The sequence below is a fragment of the Castor canadensis genome, chromosome 3, assembly GCF_047511655.1.
Source record: "Castor canadensis chromosome 3, mCasCan1.hap1v2, whole genome shotgun sequence".
Taxonomy (NCBI): domain Eukaryota; kingdom Metazoa; phylum Chordata; class Mammalia; order Rodentia; family Castoridae; genus Castor; species Castor canadensis.
Genome location: NC_133388.1, coordinates 44718859 through 44741190, shown reverse-complemented (window position 1 = coordinate 44741190; position 22332 = coordinate 44718859). Strand labels below are relative to the sequence as shown.

General features: G+C 37.0%; 1 protein-coding gene across 7 annotated transcripts in view; it reads left to right on the top strand.

Moving 5' to 3' along the window:
• Nucleotides 1–22332, top strand: part of Mnat1 (MNAT1 component of CDK activating kinase) — a 208452-nt gene that overhangs the window by 50787 nt on the left and 135333 nt on the right. For all 7 annotated transcript variants that reach the window (XM_074067853.1, XM_074067849.1, XM_074067851.1 and 4 more), the window contains exon 2: nt 20904–21056. In XM_074067853.1, coding sequence (XP_073923954.1) covers nt 20904–21056 — 153 coding nt within the window. The remainder of the gene's footprint in view (nt 1–20903; nt 21057–22332) is intronic.

Sequence of the window (22332 nt, the reverse complement as noted above, 5' to 3'; positions counted from 1 at the left end):
TGCTAGGCAGGCACTGTACCACCAAGCTACATCCCAGCCCCTAGAGACCTTTTCTTTTGTTGTGCAGAAGCTTTTTAATTTCATGTAGTCCCATTTGTCTATCCTTTCTCTTAATTGCTGATGATCTGGGGTTCTATTGAGGAAGTCCTTGCCTATACCTATTGCTTCCAGAGTATTCTCTGCTCTTTCCTGTACTAGCTTCAGAGTTTCAGATCTGGTATTAAGGTCCTTGATCCACTTTGAGTTGATACTAGAACAGGGTGATAAACAGGGATGTAGTTTCAGTTTTCTGCATGCAGATAACCACTTTTCCCAGCAACATTTGTTAAAGAGGCTGTCTATTTTCCATTGTATGTTTTTGGTGCCTTTGTCAAAAATAAGGTGGGCATAGCAGTGTGGATTCACATCTGGGCCCTCTATTCTGTTCTACTGTTCTTCATATCTGTTTTTTTTTTTGCCAGTACCATGCTGTTTTTATTGCTTTTGCTTTGTAATGTAGTTTGAAGTCAGGTATTGAGATACCTCCAGCATTTCTCTTTTTGCTGAGTACTGCCTTGGCTATTAGCAGTCTCTTGTGTTTCCAAGTGAACTTTAGGGTAGATTTTTTCAATATCTGTGATGAATGTCATTGGGATTTTGATGGGAGTTGCATTTAACATGTAGATTGCTTTTGGTAGTATAGCCATTTTTACTATGTTGATTCTACCAATGCATGAGCATGGGAGATCTCTCCACCTTATATAGTCTTCCTCGATCTCTTTCTTCAGGATTTTGTAATTCTCCTTGTAGAGGTCTCATTCACAACCTTTGTTAAGTTTACTCCTAGGTATTTGATTTTTTTTTTTGAGGCTATTGTATGTGGAATTGTTTTCATATACTCTTTCTCAGTTTGTTCACTGTTGGTATATAGAAAAGCTAATTATTTTTGTAAGTTGATTTTGTATCCTGCCACCTTGCTGAAGCTATTTATGGTGTCTTGGAGTTTTTGGGTAGAGTTTTTTGGGTTTTTGAGATACAGGATCATGTCATCTGCAAACAGGGATATTTTGACAGTTTCTTTATCTTTTTGTATTCCTTCTATTTCTTCTTCTTGCCTAATTGCTCTGGCTGGGAATTCCAGGACAATGTTGAATAGGAGTGGGGATAGTGGACACCCTTGTCTCATTACTGATTTTAGGGGAAATGGTTTCAGTTTTTCTCCATTAAGTATGATGTTGGCTGTAGGTTTGTCATATATAGCCTTTATAATGTTGAGGTACATTCCTTCTATTCCTAGTTTTCTTAGAGCTTTTATCATGAAGTGGTGTTGGATCTTATCAAAGGCTTTTTCTGCATCTATTGAGATGATCAAGTGGTTTTTTCTTTTCTTTTATTAATGTGCTGTATTACATTTATAGATTTGCATATGTTGAACCACCCCTGCAATCCCTGGGATGAAGCTGACTTGGTTGTGGTGAATTATCTTTCTGATATGTTGTTGGTTTTGATTTGCCATTTTATTGAGGATATTTGCATTGATGTTCATTAAGGAGATTGGCCTATAGTTCTCCTTTTTAAAGGTGTCTTTTTCTGGTTTTGGGATGAGAGTAATACTGGCTTCATAGAATGAGTTAGGTAGTATTCCTTCCCTTTCTATTTCGTGGAACAGTTTAAGGATAGTTGGTATTAGTTCTTCTTTAAAGGTCTGATAGAATTCAGCAGAGAATCCATCAGGTCCTGAACTTTTCTTTTTTGGGACACTCTTTATTGCTGTTTTAATTTCATTTCATGTTATAGATCTATTTAGGTGGTTAATATCCTCTTGGTTCAATTTTGGATGGTCATAAGTCATATTTGTCCATTTTTTCAAGACTTTCAAATTTATTGGAATATAGATTCTAAAAGTAGTCTCTGATGATTCCCTGGATATCCGTGGTGTTTGTTGTTATCTCCCCTTTTGCATTTTTGATTTTACTGATTTGGATTTTTTCTCTCCTCATTTTAGTCAGATTTGCCAGGGGTCAATCTTGTTTATTTTTTCAAAGAACCAGCTTTTTGTTTCGTTGATTCTTTGTATGGTTTTTTTGTTTCTATTTCATTAATTTCGGCCCTTATTTTTATTATTTTTCTCCTGCTTGTTTTGAATTTTGCTTGTTTTTGTTTTTCTAGGAGTTTGAGATGTAGGATTAGGTCACTGATTTGAGCACTTTCTGTCCTTTTAATATATGTACTCATGGCTATAAACTTTCAGGACTGCCTTTGCTGTGTCCCATAGTTTCTGGTAGGTTGTGTTTTCATTTTCATTAACTTCCAGGAACCTTTTAATTTCTTTTTTTATTTCATCAATGACCCACTGATCTTTGAGCAATGTGTTGTTCAGCTTCCAGTTGTTTGCATATTTTCTGTTGTTGTTTTTGAGGTTGAGCTCTAGTTTTAATGCATTGTGATCAGATAGAATGCACAGGATTACTTCTGTTTTCTTATATTTGCTGAGGCTTGCTTTGCGCCTTAGGATGTGATCAATTTTGGAGAAGGTTCCATGGGCTGCTGAGAAGAATGTATATTGTGCGGAAGTTGGATGAAGTTTTATGTAGACATCAGCTAGGTCTATGGTATGATTTAGTTCTAGAATTTATTGAGTTTTTGTTTAGATCACCTATCTATTGGTAATAGGGGGGTATTAAAGTCTCCCAGTACCATATAGTGGTATAGAGTCTATATATGTTTTTAGGTCTTTCAGAGTATGTTTGATGAAATTGGGTGCACTGAGATTGGATGCATATAGGTTGATAATAGTTATTTCCTTTGGTGTATTTCTCCTTTTATTAGTATGGAATGTCCTTCTTTATCTCATTTGACCAATGTAAATTTGAAGTGTACTTTGTCCGAGATAAGTATTGCTACTCCTGCCTGTTTTCAGGGGCCATTGGCTTGATAAATCTTCTTCCAGCCTTTCACCCTAAGCCAGTGTTTGTTTCTGCCAATGAGATGGGTCTCCTGTAAACAACATATTGTTGGATCTTCCTTTTTAATCTAGTTTACCAAGTGGTGTCTTTTGATGGGGGAGTTGAGTCTGTTGATATTCAGTGTTAATATTGATAGGTATGTGATGATTCCTGTCATTTAGTTGCTTTTGTTGTTTAAGGGTTTGATTGTGTGCAGCTGAATCAGTGCTACTCTTTACTTTCTTGCCTTTTCTTCTCCTGTGGTTTGATATTGCCTGCCCTTTCATTGTTTTGTTTGCTTTCATTTTCTGTGTGCAGAATTCCTTGGAGAATCTTTTGTAGTGGTGGTTTGGTGGTCATATATTGTTTTAGTTTCTGGTTATCATGGAAGACTTCAGTTGCTCCATGTATTTTGAATGATCATTTTGATGGGTAGAGTACCCTAGGGTTGAAGTTATTTTCATTCAGTAGGGCTTCACACTTTTAAAGCAGGTGCTCAACTGCTTGAGTCACCCTCCAATCCATTTTGCTCTGATTATTTTGGAGATGGGGCTCCCATGAACTATTTTCCTGGGCTGGCCTTGAACTGGAATCCTCCCAGTCTCTGCCTCTCAAGTAGCTAGGATGACAGGTGTGAGCCACTACTGCTCAGCTTGCTTTAGAAATTTTTGCTGTGAAGGGAGCTTATTTGAGATCTGTGGTGATAATTTTAGTGTGAGTTCAGTCATTAAGGTTGTGAGTGGTTTTTATGTAGCAAAAATCAGCTGCTCAGATACAGGCATGGGCTGGAGTATAGATGCCTTTAAACACAGATGAAATAGGTGGTATAATAGTGAAGAGATGAGCAAGTGAGTTAAAGGTTGGTAAAGGATTAGTTATAATACTAGACAATGTAATCTAAATTTGTATGATGATGAAATTAGGACCTTTAGGGGAAAAAGTAGTAGAATCAGTGGATGGGAGGTTCTTGTGAAGCCAAAAGGTATAGTGATGGCACTTAGTGTAAATCATCTTTGAGGAGAGGAGAAGATGAGCTATTAGAAACAAAGATTCCAGAGGAATCTACTGATAATGACATGACCGAGAGTTGAAGGTATGAGGGTGTTGACTTAAATGGGATAGGGCAAAAGATCATTGGAGTTAAGCAAGTCAAGGAAGTAATGGCTGGATTACTTGCTAGTATGTTTCAGCAGCCAGAAATGATAATGGGAACAGGGAGATCATAATCCACATATCAAAACTGTATTGGGAGGTAGGAGGGAATGAATATTTCATAAATGAGAATAAAGATGTGAGATTCCAGAATTTGTACAGTACTGGGTAAAGTTTGTGAATGTATATTAGAAATACTTTGGATCATAGTCACCATAAATAGACACAGAGGATGATGGGAGAACATAAGAACAGAGTGATTGTTATTATGATAGGAACAAAAAGGTGCACCATTATTTGAGACAGTTTAGTTGTATAGTGTTTTAAGAAACTGAGGGCTGTGGATATGGGTTAGTGGTAGAGCACTTGCTTAACATCTGTGAGGCCCTGAGTTTGATCCCTAATATTGAAAAAAAAATTGAGTAGTTGGGCATATAGATCAGGAAATTAGCTCTCTAGGTGAGGTATGTTTCTCTTTTTGTATAATGTTAGTTTTGATACTCTGTTTCATATAACATACTGTTTTTAAGGGCTATTACTATTTTAAACTGTTTTAAAGTAGTTATACCTAATAACTGGATTTTTTCTTTTTTTTTTGTCTATAGGGTTTTTTTTTTTTTGGCACTACTGGGATTTGAACTCAGGGCCTCATGGTTGCTATACAGGTGCTCTACCATTTCAGCTACTCTGCCAGCCATTGTCTGTTTTTTATTTTGATGGAGTTATAAGTAGCCTAAAGAAAGGCATTCAATTTAATGAATTGAATTTTACATACTTTTAAAACTTATGACTGATATTCTTTATCTTTTCTAAGGGAATTTTAAAATCACTTTTTATGGTTTACCTAGTGAGGTCCTCTTGTTTTCTTTGCCTCCATTCTCATTCCTAATAAATGCTGGTTAAAAAGATTATGGATGTCTTTACCCAAAAGCTTTTGTGTTTATAGCTTTGTTGACTGTATAGTTTGCTTTTTTTTTTTTTTTTTTTTTTTTTGGTGGTACTGGGCTTTAACTCAGGGCCTATACCTTGAGCCACTCCACTAGCCCTTTTTTTGCAAAGGGGTTTTTCAAGATAGGGTCTCACAGACTATTTGCCTGGGCTGGCTTTGAACCATGATCCTCCTGATCTCTGCCTGCTGAGTAGCTAGGATTACAGGTGTGAGCCACCAGTGCCTGGCTATATGGTCTGTTCTTGTGCCATCAAGTGTCCAAATGAAGTTGGGCACTGGTGGCTTGTGCCTGTAATTGTAGCTACTTGGGAAGGAGGCTGAGATTTGGATGATAGCAGTTTGAGGCCAGCTTGGGGAAATAGTTCATGAGATCCCTCGCCAACATATAACCAGAGAAAAATGGACTGGAGATGTGGCTCAAGTGGTCACTGCCTACTTTGCAAGCATGAAGCCCCGTGTTCAAACTCCAGTCCCACCCCCAAAACCCAAAAAGTGTCCAAGTGAAAATAAAATTAGGAATTCACGTAATCATATTATTTTTGGAAGCAGATTTTAGTGGCAAGATTAGGATAAGAAACAAAATGGTCGATAATAATGTAATATCCATACAGTTTGCCAATTCTGCTTAGTTGACTGAATTTAATGGGCTGGGTTCTGGATTACATCAGAGCAATCTGAGAATTCACTTCTATTGGCAGTTCCAAGGATTGCCAGACAGCCCTCAAGGTCTTTGCTGGGTTGTATTAGTTAGCTCTCTTGTCACTGTGACAAAGTATCTAAGATACAGACAATCAACTTAAAATGAGGAAAGTGTTTATTTTGACTAGTAGATTCAGAGTCATTTCTTTGATTTCTTGATTATGTAATTGGGATAATACATACATGATAGCTGGCAGGACCCTCAAGTTGGTTCCATTACCAGTGGGATATGGGCTTTCATACTGGGAAAAGTTAAAGCCTCTAAAACTATACCTTCCTCTGCCTTGGAAGGGGCAATAATCTGTCTAGTCAGAAATTAACACACATTCTGGGCACAGGTTTGTTTTTCCTGCTCATAAATCCACAGCCAGCACTACCATCTAAGGATTTACAGAGTGTTTGATTTACCAATATAGGATCTTGAGTAATGTTGTCTTTTACCAAGAGTCCCACTTTATTGTAAATGATATGTGGCAGTGAGCCCAAGTTCATGAGTCCACGGGCCCCAATGCATGCTGCTTCTATTCATAATCCTCTGAATTGATGGAGTAGTTATAGTGGGCTCAAAAAAGATGCAACTGAGACCCAGGAATGGTGGTACATACCTGTAATCCCAGCATTTGGGAGATAGAAATAGGAGGATCATGAGTTTGAGGTCAACCTGGGCTATATAGCAAGACCCTGTTTCTGAAAAAAAAAAAAGGTGTCAGATTCTCTACAAGGGTGGATGCCATCCTCCAGGATCCTTTATGTATGTTAACTATTATGGGAATATCCAATGGATATCCGTTATTTGGTGTCCTCATTAGATAAAATGGTCGTAGAATAGAGGGATAAAGTAAGAATGGCCTCACTTGCAGAGTTTATACTTTCTATCTATTTAACTTTTCCAGAAGCAGAAATGTCCCACTAGGAAACAGACACAGTGTGAACTCCATTAACCTTTAAGGCATGCCTGCTGGGTGGTCACTCTAGGGTCCTTGTGCCAAAAGATCACCAAGGAAGAAAAGGAATCACCATCCTGGCAAGGGTAATTGACTCTTGATCATCACAAGGGAGCCAGGGAAGAATATATTTGGTACTCGGGATCCACTGGAATATCTCTTGCTGCTCTGAAGTTCATTGTTGTGCTAAGTACAAGTATAGTAGCCACAGACTGGAAAGGGCATGGTAACCAGGAAATTAGACCTCTTAGAAGTAAGAGGTATAAGTTGTCTATACCAACAGAGATGTTAGTAGACTATGAGAGGAATCTAGAGCAGAGTGATACCAGCTATGGTATCACTGAAAGCAGGTGTCAAATCTTACACTGCCTTGTAATATGGCTTTATAATGTATACTTTTAAAAGTAGACCCATTGCATGTAATAAGTGCCTCTACTTAAATCATAACTTCAGAGGGGATATAATATCTAACAGCGTGTATTTATTTGTTTTTGGTGCTGGGGATCAACAAAGAGAGTGCTTTCACATTCTAGTCACATGCTCTACCACTGAGCCAAGCCCCCAGCAAATTCTTTCCTTCCTCCCTTCCATCTTGTTGGTTGCCCAGGCACCAGGCATGCTTTTGAGAGAAAAATATTCATATTTTCATGTAGAAGACTCTTTCCTGTATTTACCCTGTATCTGTACTTATGTGCTTACATAAAAGTGTGTGTGTGTGTGTGCGTATGTATGTAAGGTTTAAAACTTTTTTTTTTTAAGTGGGACTGGGGTTCCAACTCAGGGCTTCATGCTTGCAGAGCAGGCTCTCTTATCACTTGAGCCACACCTCCTATCCATTTTGCTCTGGTTATTTTGGAGATGGGGTCTCACGAGCTATTTCCCTGGGCTGGTCTTAAACTGTGGTCTTCCTGATCTCAGCCTCCCAAATAGCTAGGATTATAGGTGCAAGCCACTGGCTCCTGGCTAAACGTGTTTTTAAAAGCACTGCATCAGTGCTTTTAAATGCGGAATATGATATCTTTTCACAAGAGCAAAATTACTGTATCATGTAAACTCTTTAAGAGGCTTTGTTAATCTTTGGGTTACCATTGCCATCTGTCAGAGACTCCTATATCACATCTCTGTAATATAATATTCTTGTTAGTATTAAAGATTGAGGAAAAAGTCTATACTGTGTGTAATGTACTTTGTAATTATAGGTAATATGCAGAAGCTATACTGATAAACATCAGTTATGTTGAGATAAAATGTATTTATTCCTATGTGGAAAAAGAAAAATCAGCAACTTGTAATTTGTTGAGATCCTCTGAAACAGTGCTTTATCTAAATAAAAGTTTTTCTATTGTATAAAAGTATTTTAAAGTAAAACATGAAGTCTTACGGACTTTTTTGCTTTTAACTGTCCCCCCACCCCACCCCAGACCCGGACAGGGTCTTACCCTGTATACCAGGCTCATCTCAAACTCATAATCCTCGCTTGTTAGCCTTCTGTGTTCTGGGATTAAAGGTGTACATCACCATGCCTGCTTAAAAGTTTTAATGACTTAAAATGAGTAAGATTTGTGGACTTTTTAAAGAATGAAAAAGTTTTGTAGACTTCTAAAATGAGAATTTTTTTTATTATATTTTTTATTGTTTTATTATACATATGTGCATACAAGGCTTGGGTCATTTCTCCCCCCTGCCCCCACCCCCTCCCTTACCACCCACTCCACCCCCCTCCCTCTCCCCCCCACCCCCTCAATACCTGGCAGGAACTATTTTGCCCTTATCTCTAATTTTGTTGTAGAAAGAGTATAAGCAGTAATAGGCAGGACCAAGGTATTTTGCTGGTTGAGATAAGGATAGCTATACAGGGAGTTGACTCATATTGACTTCTTGTGCATATGTGTTACCTTCTAGGTTAATTCTTTTTGATCTAAAATGAGAATGTTTTATATAAAAACAATCTCATAAAACCATATCTGGTGTGTCTACTTACTGGACAGTGGTCTATATTGTAGGGTTAGGGGAATGAAGTATAGCTTTGTTTATAGTCTTAATGCTTCTTAGCTTCTAAAGTAGTTATGCTACTTCAGATACTTCAGATTATAAAAAGATTATATCATGAAATAAACCAACCACAGAAAGACAAGTACTGCACGATCTTACTCATAAGTGTAATATAAAAAAGTTGATCTCATAGAACTTGAGAGTAGAATGGTGGTTACCAGAGGCTGGGATTGAGTGATGGCTGTTGGGGTATGGAGAAAGGTTGACCAATGGGTATTAAATTGCAGTTAGGTAGGAGTCTAACTAAATTGCAGTTAGAAGTACTGGTGTGCTCTTACACACTTGTGTGACTATAGATAGCAGTTGTGTACTGTGTATTAAAAAACTATAAAAAGGAATTCTTAATGTTTTCTCCATAAAGAAGTAATGTGTTTCTGTTTGAAAAGGGGGCAGGTTGGAAGGAGGGGAATGGAAATATAATGGAGGGGGTGAACTTGTTCAGAGTACACTGTATATAGGTATAGAATTATCACTATGAAATCCCCTGTATTTTTAATGCTTGACAATTCAAAAGTAAAATATAATTTTAAAAAATGATAAAAAAAGAAGTAGTGTGTTTGAGGAGATATGTTCAGCCTGGTTATATGATGAATACATGTTTCAAAACATCATATGGTACCCCTTTAATATGCATAATTTATCTTTATCATTCAAAAATAAGTTTAACAAAAAGATGGTGTGATAGTAAACTACTAGTTTTGTTTTTTTTAAATAGTGATTCATGTATCATTCTTAGAAACCAATGAAACTACATACTGAGAAAAATTCTAATGAAGGAAAAGCTTAATACTTTTAGCCTATGAGTTTCTTTTTAATGTGGCTTTTGTTTAAATAATGAGAATGAGGATTATCAAAACAGATGTCATAGCTTCAAAAGAATAAGTCAATGTTGACTGAATTTTCTGGTTGATTATTAGCATATCTAACTTACAAAGAAAATAGATTATTTGCAGCTTTGCTTTAGTAATTTAACCTTTAGACTTGTCATTATGTGCAGTAAAGAAGAATAAATTATGGACAAGTTGGTGATTATAGCCTTTGAGCAGTGATAGAAAAAGGCACTGTGCATAAATAGAACCTGTTTTAAATATCCCATGGAAACCTCAGCTTTTTTGAGGAAAAGGGATTAGTTTACATATTTTAAATAAAAGCAAGGCAACTGTGGATCATTCTATAATATTAGAATACAATAATGTTGAATTCCTGGACTTGCAGTTAAACAATGGGAGCACATTGTAGGTGAGACATGTATAAAGTATTATAGGTAGTAGAGGTATTTAGAATTATCAGATTAAAAGCCTTATTTCTTTTCTAAATGATAATTTGACTTCCTCAAAGTACTCCATATGGTGAGGGACAGTAATGGGATGAAAACCTAAGTCTTCTGATTACCAGTATAGCACGTAATTATAATATGTCTTAGTAAGAAAATAACTTCTATGTGGTCAATGAAAGCGTTATCATTATAATGAAATTTAGTCTGGAACAAAACCTTTTACTTTAGGAAAAAGACTAACTTTCGCATGATAAATGCTGGATTTATAGGATTTTTTTTAATTTGGCGGTACTGGGGTTTGAACTCAGGGTCTCATGCTTGCTAGGCAGGTGCTTTACTGCTTGAGCCACTCTGACAGCCTTTAGATACTGTATTTATGATATAAAGAAATGCACTCCATTGGTATCTTCTTTTTTTTTTGTCATTGATTCTTAGAAGTTCATTACATTTTCTGGACACTTATTTTTTTGTGTATGTGTGGTATTGAACGCAGGGCTTTGTGATTGCTAGGCAGGCGCTCTATTTCTTGAGCCACTCCACCAGCCTTAGAAATGCACTCTAGAATAAACAAATTTCCATAGCATGGCTTAGGACATGTAGGTAGCTTTTCATAATGCTTTCACATACCCCGTGTCCCCTGATTTGAATAACATTTTTGGAAGAGGGTGAATTGAGATTAATATTGCTTTTGAGTGAGGCAATTGAAGAATTAAAGACAGGTGGTTTTTCTAAAGGTCTTGTAGGTTGTATTAACTTTCCCCCCACCCTCGCCCCCACACTAAGGATAGAACCCAGAGCCGTGCCAATGTTAATCATTTGCTCTACCCCCAGTCCCAACTCACACTGTCTTAAAGAAGATACTGACTCACCGAAAAGCACAGCCATAGAAAGGTGATCTTCAGGTGTAGTTTGATCTAGTACCTTAGTAATGTTACCATTGATCAGTTCATTTTCTATTTCTTGCCCCCTCCCCCTCATAGTACTGTCTTTTTTCTAAGTTTGTTGTACTAGAGATGTTATTAGGTAGACTAAATGGATGCTTTCTGTTACAGTTTAAAGGAGATGAGGTGAAGCTTTTCTCCCAGATGGTCTCGGTATCTTTCCATATAGTGCCTATTGAGTTGCTTGCTTATCTCTAAACTAACCATGGTAATCTGGAGGATTGCATCCATAGGTGTAAACCAGACAATGTCCACTTCTTGATTTGGGAGTGAGATCAAGTCACCCAAATTGTGTGACTGGGACATTTACACTTCAATTAGTGTAACAGGAGAAAGGTTGCCTAGAGACTAGGGAAGCAACCAAAATATATCCATAGTAGCAAGCTAATATTAGAGGAAGAGTTCAGGCGTTTCATTCTTTGCTCAAAATTGTAAATGAATACATAAAACTTGATCTTATACTAAGAATATTTAACTTTTTCTTCCTTCCTTCCTTCCTTCCTTCCTTCCTTCCTTCCTTCCTTCCTTCCTTCCTTCCTTCCTTCCTCCCTCCCTCCCTCCCTCCCTCCTCCCTCCCTCCCTCCCTCTCTCTCTCCCTCCCTCCTCCCTCCCTTCTTTCCTCTTTTTCTTTTTCTTTTTTAATTCTCTTTTTTGAGACAGGGTCTTGCTACACATCCCAGGCTGCCTTGAACTTGAGATCCTACTGTCTCAGTTTCCTGAGTGCTGGGATTACAGGTGTGCACCACCAAGTCTGATCTCCCTTCCTCCTTCTCCCTCCCACCTTCTTCCTCCCTCCTCCCTTCCTTTTTTCCTTCTCCCTCCCTCCCTTCCATTCTTCCTTTCTTCCTATTGGGGCCCAGGCTGGTCTAAAACTCCTGCTTCAGCCTCACAGGTAGTTGAACAGGCACATGCCACCATGTTGAGCACTAATTTTTATTTTCTTAAAAAGCTAAGTAAAAAGAAAGAAAAACATTGAGTTGAAATCCATATTACATAAAATTAGCCATTATAAAATGAAGAATTGAGTGGCATTTTACAGTGTTTGTACACCTCTATCTAGTTCTAAAACATTTTCACCACAAAAATCAAAGCTTGCACCATTAAGTGGTTATTTCCTGTTTTACCTCCCCCCAGCATGTGGTAACCACCTATTCTGTATATTTCATAAAATGGAATTATGGTATGTGGTCATTTGTGTCTGACTTCTTTCACTTGCCATATGGTTTCCAAACTTCCTTTTTGTGGCTGAATAATTCAATTGTATGTGTATAACATGATTTGGTTAGATAATTAAGCCTAGATATCAGCTATAACCTTACTAAGGTTTTCTTCATACTGAGCTCTAATTACTTAAATATTTGCATCTTTGGTCTTAGTGTTTTTTTTTTCTTCTTCTGTTGGATACATGTACTTGACTAATTACCCAGATCAGTAAGCTAAGTTTTATTAGTAGAGTTAGTAAATTTACCCTCCTCTAATCTGGAAGTTCTACTCATGCACTTCTATAAATGTTTTTGATAACAACTCAAGACTTTTGTCATTAGAAGTAATGCTTAGCATTTAAAATTTTTTCCTAGGGGTAATTGGCAATTTTAGAGAAAGAAATGCTTGTCCTAGAATATGTTGTTGGTATGAATAAAAATGGAAATAAAAGGCAGAAATTCTGTCAAAATACGAGAATTCAAGGCATTGGAGGACTGGTGGAGTGGTTCAAGTGGTAGAGCGCTTGCCTAGCAAGAGTGAGGCCCTGAGTTCAAAACTCAGTGCTGCCAAAAAAGAAAAAAAAGATATTGGAAATTGCTGAATGAAAAGCAGAAATTATTCTCTCTTATAGTTAATCTCTGGACAATTTAAGAACTCTTGGTACGGTAGAAAGACTTGTTAAATTTGGAGATACAATTAACAGTTACTGGACATGTATTAGGCACTGCCTTAAGTTCTCCTGATTCTTTTATATTTAGTAACTCAACCAAGGGATGGGTGTGGTGGTAAACTTCTACAATTCTACCACTTGGGAGGCTGAGACAGGAGGATCTTGAGTTTGAGGCCAGTCTGGGCTACATAGTAAGATCCTGTCTCAAAAACAAAAAACAAAGCTCAGTTAAGTTGATTAGTGGATGTCTACTTCATAAGAGGTTTGAATTTTTCCTGTTAGTGCAAATGAAAAAGAATTGTTCCTATTATTTAGAAAAATAAAAAATTTACAAGCTTCAAGTATAACTTAGATTTTTTGAAACAATCTGAAGACAGGTCTCAAAACTTGTCTGTTATTTTATTGATTTTTTGTCTAGTGTCTGTGGGCATTTAAATTTTGGGAGCTGGCAGAGTAGCTATGGTGGTAGAGCGCCTGCCTAGCAAGTTTGAGGATCTTAGTTCAAACTCCAGTACTGCAAAAAAAAAAAAAAGTAATAAAATGATTAATTAAAACATTTAATAAATGTTGATTAAACACTTTTCTTTCAAGAAACAAAAATGAGGGGGCTGGGCAGAGTGGCATATCGTATAATCCCAGTTACTCCAGAGGGTGAGAATGGGAGGATTGTGATTGGAGGCAAAAAATTAGCAAGACCCCTTCTCAAGAGTTGGGTGTAGTTGTGCACATCTGTAATCCCAGCTACATGGGAGGCAGAGGTAGGAAGATTGTGGTCCAAGGCTGGATCTGGGCAAAAACAGAAGACCTTATGCAAAAAATAACTAAAGCAATAGTTAAATCAACTGTATTGATTAAGAAAAAAATAGTTATTAATGAATTATATCTTTTATGATCTCTTAAAAGTAGTAGAGAAGTATAAACTCAGTTGTAGTTATGAAGTATGAAATAATAAATGTGTTAAACTCTGAGAGAGATAACATATAACTGAGAAAACTGAATAAGGGAACAACTAATAGAAAGTAGCAATTAATAAATTGGAAAACACAAAAACAACAGAACTGTGGAATCCAAACTTCCTTACAGTTTTCTTTGAGAGGACCTTTAGACAGCAAACACAGCATTTCTAGGTGAGAGAAATGGGTAGAAAAGCAAAATAAGAACGAGGAGAGAACAGATGGAGGAAAATGTAGCAGGTGTGTTATTTCATACTAATAAAAGAGAAAAGTTGATGGTTTGGAGGTCTTTCAAACTACGATTGCATTTTTCATGTTCATTTTTTTAAACTGTAAGTAATCCTATATATGATCAATAAACCAGTACTTCTTAAATATTTTGATTTTAGTTTTTTTTTTTTACTATGTATTTGTTTACTTTTTTGGTGCTGAAGCTGGAACAGTCTCTCACACCATCACTGAACTCCACCTCCAGCCCAGTAGTGTTTTATAATCTTAAGAATTATTGAGGCTCCCCAAGAGCTTTCATGTATAAAGGTAATATCTGTTAAAGCTTGAGTGTATTTGTTTATTCATAAAAATCATAAACTTATTACATGTTGACTCAAGCAACATATGAATATGTTATATTTTGCAAAACAAAAAATTTTGTGAGATTTGCATTTCACATTTTTTGCAAATCTGTAATATCTGGCTTTAGAGAAAACAGCTGGGTTTTCCAATCTGCTTCTGTGCTGCTTCTGTTGTTATATGTTTTGGGTGAAATATATAAAGGTCATCTAGCATCTATAGATAATGTGGTTGGAAAAGGGAGAAACTCATTATTTTTTGAGATACTGGGGTTTGAATTCAGGGCCTTGAGCTTGATGTGCAGGCACTCTGCCACTGGAGTCACTCTGCCAGCCCTGTTTGCTCTGGTTATTTTGGAGATGGGGTCTTGCTCTTTGCCTGGGCTGGCCTCAAACAGTGATCTTCCTAGTTATGCTTCTTGCAGTAGCTGGAATGACAGGCATGCACCATGTGTCCTGTTTTTCCTGTTGAGGTGGGGTCTCATGAACTTTTTTGCCTGGGCTGGCTTGGAACTGTGATCCTTCCTATCTTTGTCTCCTATGTACTTAGGATTATGGGGGTGAGCCACCAGTGCTGTGTTACAAACATTTTAGTAACCTTCTTTTTTAGACATTGTTCTTTCTTTGATCTACTTAGGTAAATAGATATTTAACTCTTTTGAATCAAAGACTTGCTTCATTTAGTGCAGGACCTCCATTTCTGGATGTTGGAGTTTTAATTGAATTTATCATTTCCTTTCCTGAGGTAGAATTGTAGTAATGACTCCTGTGGAGATGCATTCCTGGTTTGGTTTAGTGGCAGTTCTCCAAAGTCCTGAATGCTCCTGGTGGCTGTGGTGTTTTTTAAATGATTATACAATTTTATACAGTTTTTCCAGGCTGCACTATTTTTTCTAAAGTCCTCTCTTCTTCAGAAGAACTTAGAAGACTTTTCTTTCAGTTTCTAGCTGAAGCTCATAGTTTGTTTCCTCAAGACAACGTATAAGCCCCAGTAAACGTGCATCCTATACTATCATCTCATGCCTGTTACAACTGTTCTGGGTCAGAATTAATCACCATGGCAGAAATCGGGGTCCAGAAGAGAAGTCTGCATAGCTCAGAATTTCCCTTGACTTAGGGCACTCCATATGTAATGTGTTAACACTCAGTGACCAGGAGTGTACACTATCATTTCTTGAGCTGTTGCCCATTGGCTGAGAGCTGATAGTTATTTTTTTTCTTATTTTCCCAATAATGAGCCCTTATGCACAAAGTTGGTATTCACTTTATATCTTCCACAGAGGCAAGGATTTTGGTTTTGAATGTGTTAAGTTACTTCACAGAAAGACTTAAATACAGAGTTGTTTGGTTTTTTTTTTTTAAACTGCTTATCTTTTTCTAAGTCAGTGTATTTTAGTAATTGTTGAAATTCTGCAAGGAATATAGTTGTTTAAAAAAAAGTAAAGTGGCTGGTGGATTGGCTTAAGTGCTAAGAGTGCCTGCCTAGTAAGCATGAAACTCTTGAGTTCAAACCCCAGTACCACCACCAAAAATAAAAAAAGTAAATAAGGCAATTAAAAATCTTAACGAGGAGGCAGAGGCAAGAAGATCACAAGTTTGAGGTCAGCCCATGCTATATAGCAAGACCCTGTCTAGATAAACCAGAACCAAAATAAACAAAAAACCAAAACAACAAAAATCTTAACAATAGGGGGATGATGGAGAGAGATGGTGGGGACAACCTAACCAAGGTATATTGTAAGCATATTTGAAAATGTTATAAGGAATCCCCTCTGTACAACTAATACATGCTAATAAAAATGTTTATAAACTAAAAAAATCTTAACAAGGTTGTGTAAGTAGTTAAACATTCTTTTTTTTTCTGCATTGTGGGTTGAACTCCGTCTTGTGCTTGCTAGGCAGGTACTCTATCATTTGAGCCACTCCATCAGCTTCCAGTTAAATATTCTTGGTAAAAGAAAAAAATCTAAAAATAAGTTATTCAGAGAGAAAAGGGGAAGGACATTATTCTGGTTTTTAGAAAGAAAAACCATAAAAGTGTCTTTGGGAATGGGTAGTGACTGCAGATTTAGACCCTTTCAGCAAATTTTCTAGTGTTCTACAGAATATAATATTTTGTTTGTAAAAATTCCTGCCACTCACTATTCACAATAGCCAAGTTATGGAAACAGCCAAGATGCCCCAGCACTGACGAATGGATTAAGAAAATGTGGTATCTATACACAATGGAATTTTATGCAGCCATGAAGAAGAACGAAATGTTATCATTCGCTGGTAAATGGATGGAATTGGAGAACATCATTCTGAGTGAGGTTAGCCTGGCTCAAAAGACCAAAAATCGTATGTTCTCCCTCATATGTGGACATTAGATCAAGGGCAAACACAACAAGGGGATTGGACTATGAGCACATGATAAAAGCGAGAGCACACAAGGGAGGGGTGAGGATAGGTAAGACACCTAAAAAACTAGCTAGCATTTGTTGCCCTTAACGCAGAGAAACTAAAGCAGATACCTTAAAGCAACTGAGGCCAATAGGAAAAGGGGAACAGGTACTAGAGAAAAGGTTAGATCAAAAAGAATTAACCTAGAAGGTAACACCCACGCACAGGAAATCAATGTGAGTCAATGCCCTGTATAGCTATCCTTATCTCAACCAGCAAAAACCCTTGTTACTTCCTATTATTGCTTATACTTTCTCTACAACAAAATTAGAAATAAGGGCAAAATAGTTTCTGCTGGGTATTGGGGGGGGGAGAGGGAGGGGGTGGAGTGGGTGGTAAGGGAGGGGGTGGGGGCAGGGGGGAGAAATGAACCAAGCCTTGTATGCACATATGAATAATAAAAGAAAAATGAAAAAAAAAAATTCCTGCCACTGTTTGAGGCAAGCCGTTACCCACATTCTATTGTTTTGGTTGTTCTGTTGCCAGATAAAATGAACTAGCAGTTATCAACTTTTTCTTTTGTTTTTTTTTTAATATGACCAGTTATAATTTATAAATGTATGAAAGAAAGATGTGAGCACGTAATTACTAAAATCAACAATAGTTTGTTAACTGTTAGAAGCAAGATGTAGAACTGAATGAGTAGAGTTTTCAGTTGTTTTCTCCATATACTTTTACATTGTTTGAGCTTTAAAAGAAAGAGTGTCATATTAGCAGTTAAAATTAAAACAGTAGTGCTGGGCATGGTGACCCTGGACTGTAATCCCAGCTACTCAGGAGGCAAAAATTGAGAGGATCAATGTTTAAGGCCAGCCCAGGCATGTGAGACCTTAGATGGGAGGTGAATGCTGGTAGCTCATGCCTGTGTCCTAGCTACTCAGGAGGCAGAGAGCAGGAGGATCGAGGTTCAAAGCCAGCCTGGGCAAAATAGTTTGCAAGACCCTATCTCGAAAATACCCAACACAAAACTGGGCTGGTGGAGTGGCTCAAGTGGTAGAATACCTGTCTAGCAAGCATGAAGCCCTGAATTCAAACCTCAGTATTGCCAAAGAACCCAAAAAACAAAATACAACAAGAGAGGTATGTTGGCAACACAAGTGTAATTCCAGCAAGGAATGAGTCTATAGGTAGGAGGATTGCAGACTGTGGCTGGCCCAGGGCAAAAGTGGGAGACAAGTGGTTAAAAAAAAATCAGAAATGGGGAGCATAGAGGTGTGTCTTAGTGATAGGCCACTTAGCATGCTAGTGGCCAGGTGCTTAGAGCTCAAGGCCCTGTGCTCAGTCCCTAGCACCAAAAATAAATAAATAGTATTAAAGTGGGTTTTCCCCCCCCAACTATTAGGGAATGAACTCAGGGAACTGCAATTGTTAGGTAAGATTACTACTACCTTTTGAGCTATGCCTTCAATCCTTTTTGCTTTTAGTTTACTTTTCAGACAGGGTTTTGCACTTTTGTCAGCTTGGCTTTGGACTGAGATCCTCCCATCTCCATCCTCCTAAGTAGCTGGGATTACAGGTATACACCTCCATACCTGGCCTAGTAAAACAGAGTTTTTAACTGGGTGCAATGGCTCATGCCTATAATCCCAGCTACTCAGAAGGTGGAGATTGGGAGGATCCTGGTTTGAGGCTAGCTAGCCTGGGAAAAAGTTAGCAAGGTATCTCAATCATGTCTTGGTGTGCATGTCTGTGATCCCAGCTATGTAGGAGAATTAGGGTCTGAAGCTGCCCTAAACGTGAGACCTGACCTGAAAAATAAAGCAGAAAGGGCTGAAGGCATGGTAGAGCACTTACCTAGCAGGTGCAAGTCTCTGAGATCAAACCTCAGTACTGCCAAAAAGAATAAATAAATAAATATATTTAAAAATAGTTTATTTTCCTAAACAATATTTTCTCTTCCTGATTTTTGTTTTTGTTGGGTACTAGAATTGAACACACCACCTCATTTGTTTGAAGTCATGCTGTAATGCTTAAGTATCCCCCCAGAAATACTGTTCACATTGTTATGACTTAAGGTAGATTTTTAAAAAGCAAAAGCATACAGCCAACTTTGGAAACAAATAATATATCTGATATACAACATGACTTAGAAATATCAAAGTATTCTGCATTATGTTCTGTATAACTGAACTAAAATTTAGTCTAGTCTCCAAGTCCTTGAAATATGGAATAGTCTATACTTCTGAATATTTCATTGGGCTCCATGCTTAGAAATACCTTTAGTTAATATTGTTACAAAGTGTGCTCATTTTCAACTTTTGGAGTTGGATTTAATTTCTTCTAATGATAAGGAATAGTAGAAATGCATCACTTTGATACTTCTTAAGTCCAAAGTTGTTTTTCTGGGTTTTTTGTTAATCTTGGTAATGACTACTGTGATCTGTGGATTTTTTTCCCTCCTAATTTTTGATGACACTAATAAGATAGAATATGTAAAAGTTAACATTACTATTTAGTTCATATTCTTTTTTTATTTTTTAAAAATTTTTATTATTTTTACATTTGTTCATATGTGTATACATTGTTTGGGCCACCTCTGTCCCCCTGCCCCCCCTTCTCATATTCTTAAAAATTCTTTTTGGTGGGACTGGGGTTGAACTCGTTCTCATTTTGCTTATCCCAAAAGTCAAATACATTCTTGGAAGAAGTCAACATTCTCATATTCAGTAGACTTTCTCTTTTTCCCTCCATCACATATTCTTTTTTGTTATTGTTCAGTAAAGAACAGATTATAGCTGGGGGACTACAAATGTTTGAATATTTATCAAAGTATTTGAATATTTGAAAGCCTATGTATCTCTACTGCATTCTGAGTTCCTAGCAGCATATACCCTTAACATTAAGAGGCCAAAGTAGCTGCTCTCTTTTGGAGTCCAGTCTTGTCACCTACCAGTCTGAGTGGCAGCTTGGATCTGTTGGGGGAGGGCAGGAGTGGTTGTGTGGTACCTGGACCCACCAAAACAGTACTCAAACTGATCCTACCCTGTCTCAAGGAGTCCAGTTACAGAGCTTCACCTCTCCAGCTTCTTGCTTTTCCAACTCAAGATGTCCAGGACATTGTAAGCCATTCTCAAAATCTCATTATCAAGAAGTGAGGAGAGAGAGAATGCAAGTATATCCAGGATAAAACCTCACTTACCTAGGCAATCACTTTGGTTGGTTAGGGTGGTTAGCTTTTACTGAGTAAAGCTTTATCAGCAGCCATTCTTCCTAGGATTTCTCATGGCAGAAGCTGTGGTGATTTTTTTTCTTTCCCTCACATGCTGGCTTGTGGGACCTTGTTCAGCTAATACCTTGAAAATTGAACTTCCAAAAAACTCCCGTACAGGCTTAAAGGGAGAAAAAGTCTATTTTAGGGTTTTTGGTATGCAGGTACTCTGTAAAGTACAGAGCTCCCGGTAGAGACTTCTTTTGCCCAGGTCTAAGGTGGGGTGGCGGTGGTACAGGTCTAGAAACCTTATTTGATGTACTTGGGACCAGAAGTGTTTTGGATTTTGGATTTTTTCAGAGTCTGGAATTGTGTGTGTGTGTGTGTGTGTGTGTGTGTGTGTGAGTGATAAAATGACTTATCTTGGGGATGAGACCTAAGTCTAAACATGATATTTATATTCCATATGTACCTTATATATAGCCTGAAGGTAATTTTTATTGCAGTATTTTAAGTAATTTTGTATATGAAGCCAAGTTTTATGGTATGGAATTTACCATTTGTAGTGTCATGTCAGCACTCAAAAAAGCTTTGGATTTGGGAACTTCTCACATTTCAGATTTTTGAATTAGGGATGTTCAGCCTGTCTGAACTGGGAATGGAAGTGACCATAACAAGTATTTTCCATGCCTCATTGACTTCTCCCTGTCCTGCTCTTCTGACTCTTCTTAGTCCCTACTGAATTTATTTTAATTTACAAATTTGTTTAATTTATAAAGCTAAACTGTTATCTGTCTTAGAATATCTGTTTGAAAAGTAAGCTTCAAATAAAAACGGACATTTTCCAAAAGTTTTTTTGTAAAATTTTAAGCAGCAATGAATAGTTTTTGTGTACCCTCATTCTTTCTCAAAGGACAAACTAGTCAGACTTGTATATTTGTACACTAACATGAATGCTGTGCTTTCTTTCTTTCCTTACAGGTGTGAAAGTTGTGTGGATTTACTGTTTGTGAGAGGAGCTGGAAACTGTCCTGAGTGTGGCACTCCTCTGAGAAAGAGCAACTTCAGGGTACAGCTGTTTGAAGATCCAACTGTGGACAAGGAGGTTGAGATTCGGAAAAAAGTATTAAAGATGTACGTATTATTATCTGAATGATTCAGCCAACAAAGAAGATTTTAATAATTATTTCAATAACGAATATCATTATTTGCTGATATAATTGTAGACAGATTGGAAGTCAATAACTAAATTCATCTATGTACTTATTTCACAAAATTTATTAAGTCCTTAGAGAACTGAGTAATATTGTTTCCATAATCTTTGTTACAGAAGACTGAGTTTGAAAAAAGAGCTTCTTGATGGCTTTAAATTTGTCTAGTTGTTTGCTATTCATTCTTTAATTAATGAATCTGTTAAGTACCTATTGTATGCAAAGAAAATAAAATAGGCAAACAAATACATAATTATAAGGACTGAGGGGGTAGCATTTAAATTGAGGTTTGAAGCCTATTAGAGAAACTCATGTTAGTTTTAATTTAATTTGCTAAGTACATGTGTGTGCCTGTGTATATTTTACTCTTTGTTGGTAGTTCATTGGTCCTTTTTTAATAAGGTACTTTATTGTTTTGAAATTAAAATAATTAGTATATTTGTATTATTTTGAAATTAAAATACTTAGTATATCTGTCTAAGGTTTTTATTTTATTTTTTTAGTGATGGAGATTGAACCCAAGGCCTTGTACATACTAAGCATGTGATCTACCACTGAGTTACCCCCCAATATATTGTTTAAGTTCTTACTTTTGATGGTTACATTTTAACCCAGGTCATTAATGTTTTAGTAACGTCTTTCTGTGTGCCTTACACAATAATGCTTTATCACTACTCCTTGCTGCTCTTTCATTACTTATGTTACTTGTGGAAGGTAGTCTTTTTTTCGATTCTGACCTTATGGTTTTATACACAGGATAATACTTAAGGATTTTTGTAATCTGGCATCTTTAGGTTGTAACTGTCATAAAAAATGGGAGTCTCTTGAATTAATTTTTAGTTTTCTGGAAATCAGTGAACCTGTAAGAAGTAAACAATATTACAATTTTAATGATACACCTTGTTTAAGTTCATTTTCCAATCCTTCAGACTTCTGATTTCTTTTTATGTATTGTATCATTCTCTTCTGATTCTGCTTCTTTTCTGTAATCATAAGAATTTTAAGACTAATAGTCTTGGACTGGGATCATAGCTCAGTGATAGAGCACTTGCTTGTCAAGTACGTAGTCCTGGGTTCAGTCTTCAACACTGCCAAAACAAAATACAAACACAAACCCCCAAAACCAAAACCAAAAACCTAGCACGTTAGTCGTAAACCAGCAATCCATTTGTAAATGTGGTGCCAAGTAAGCAATATTT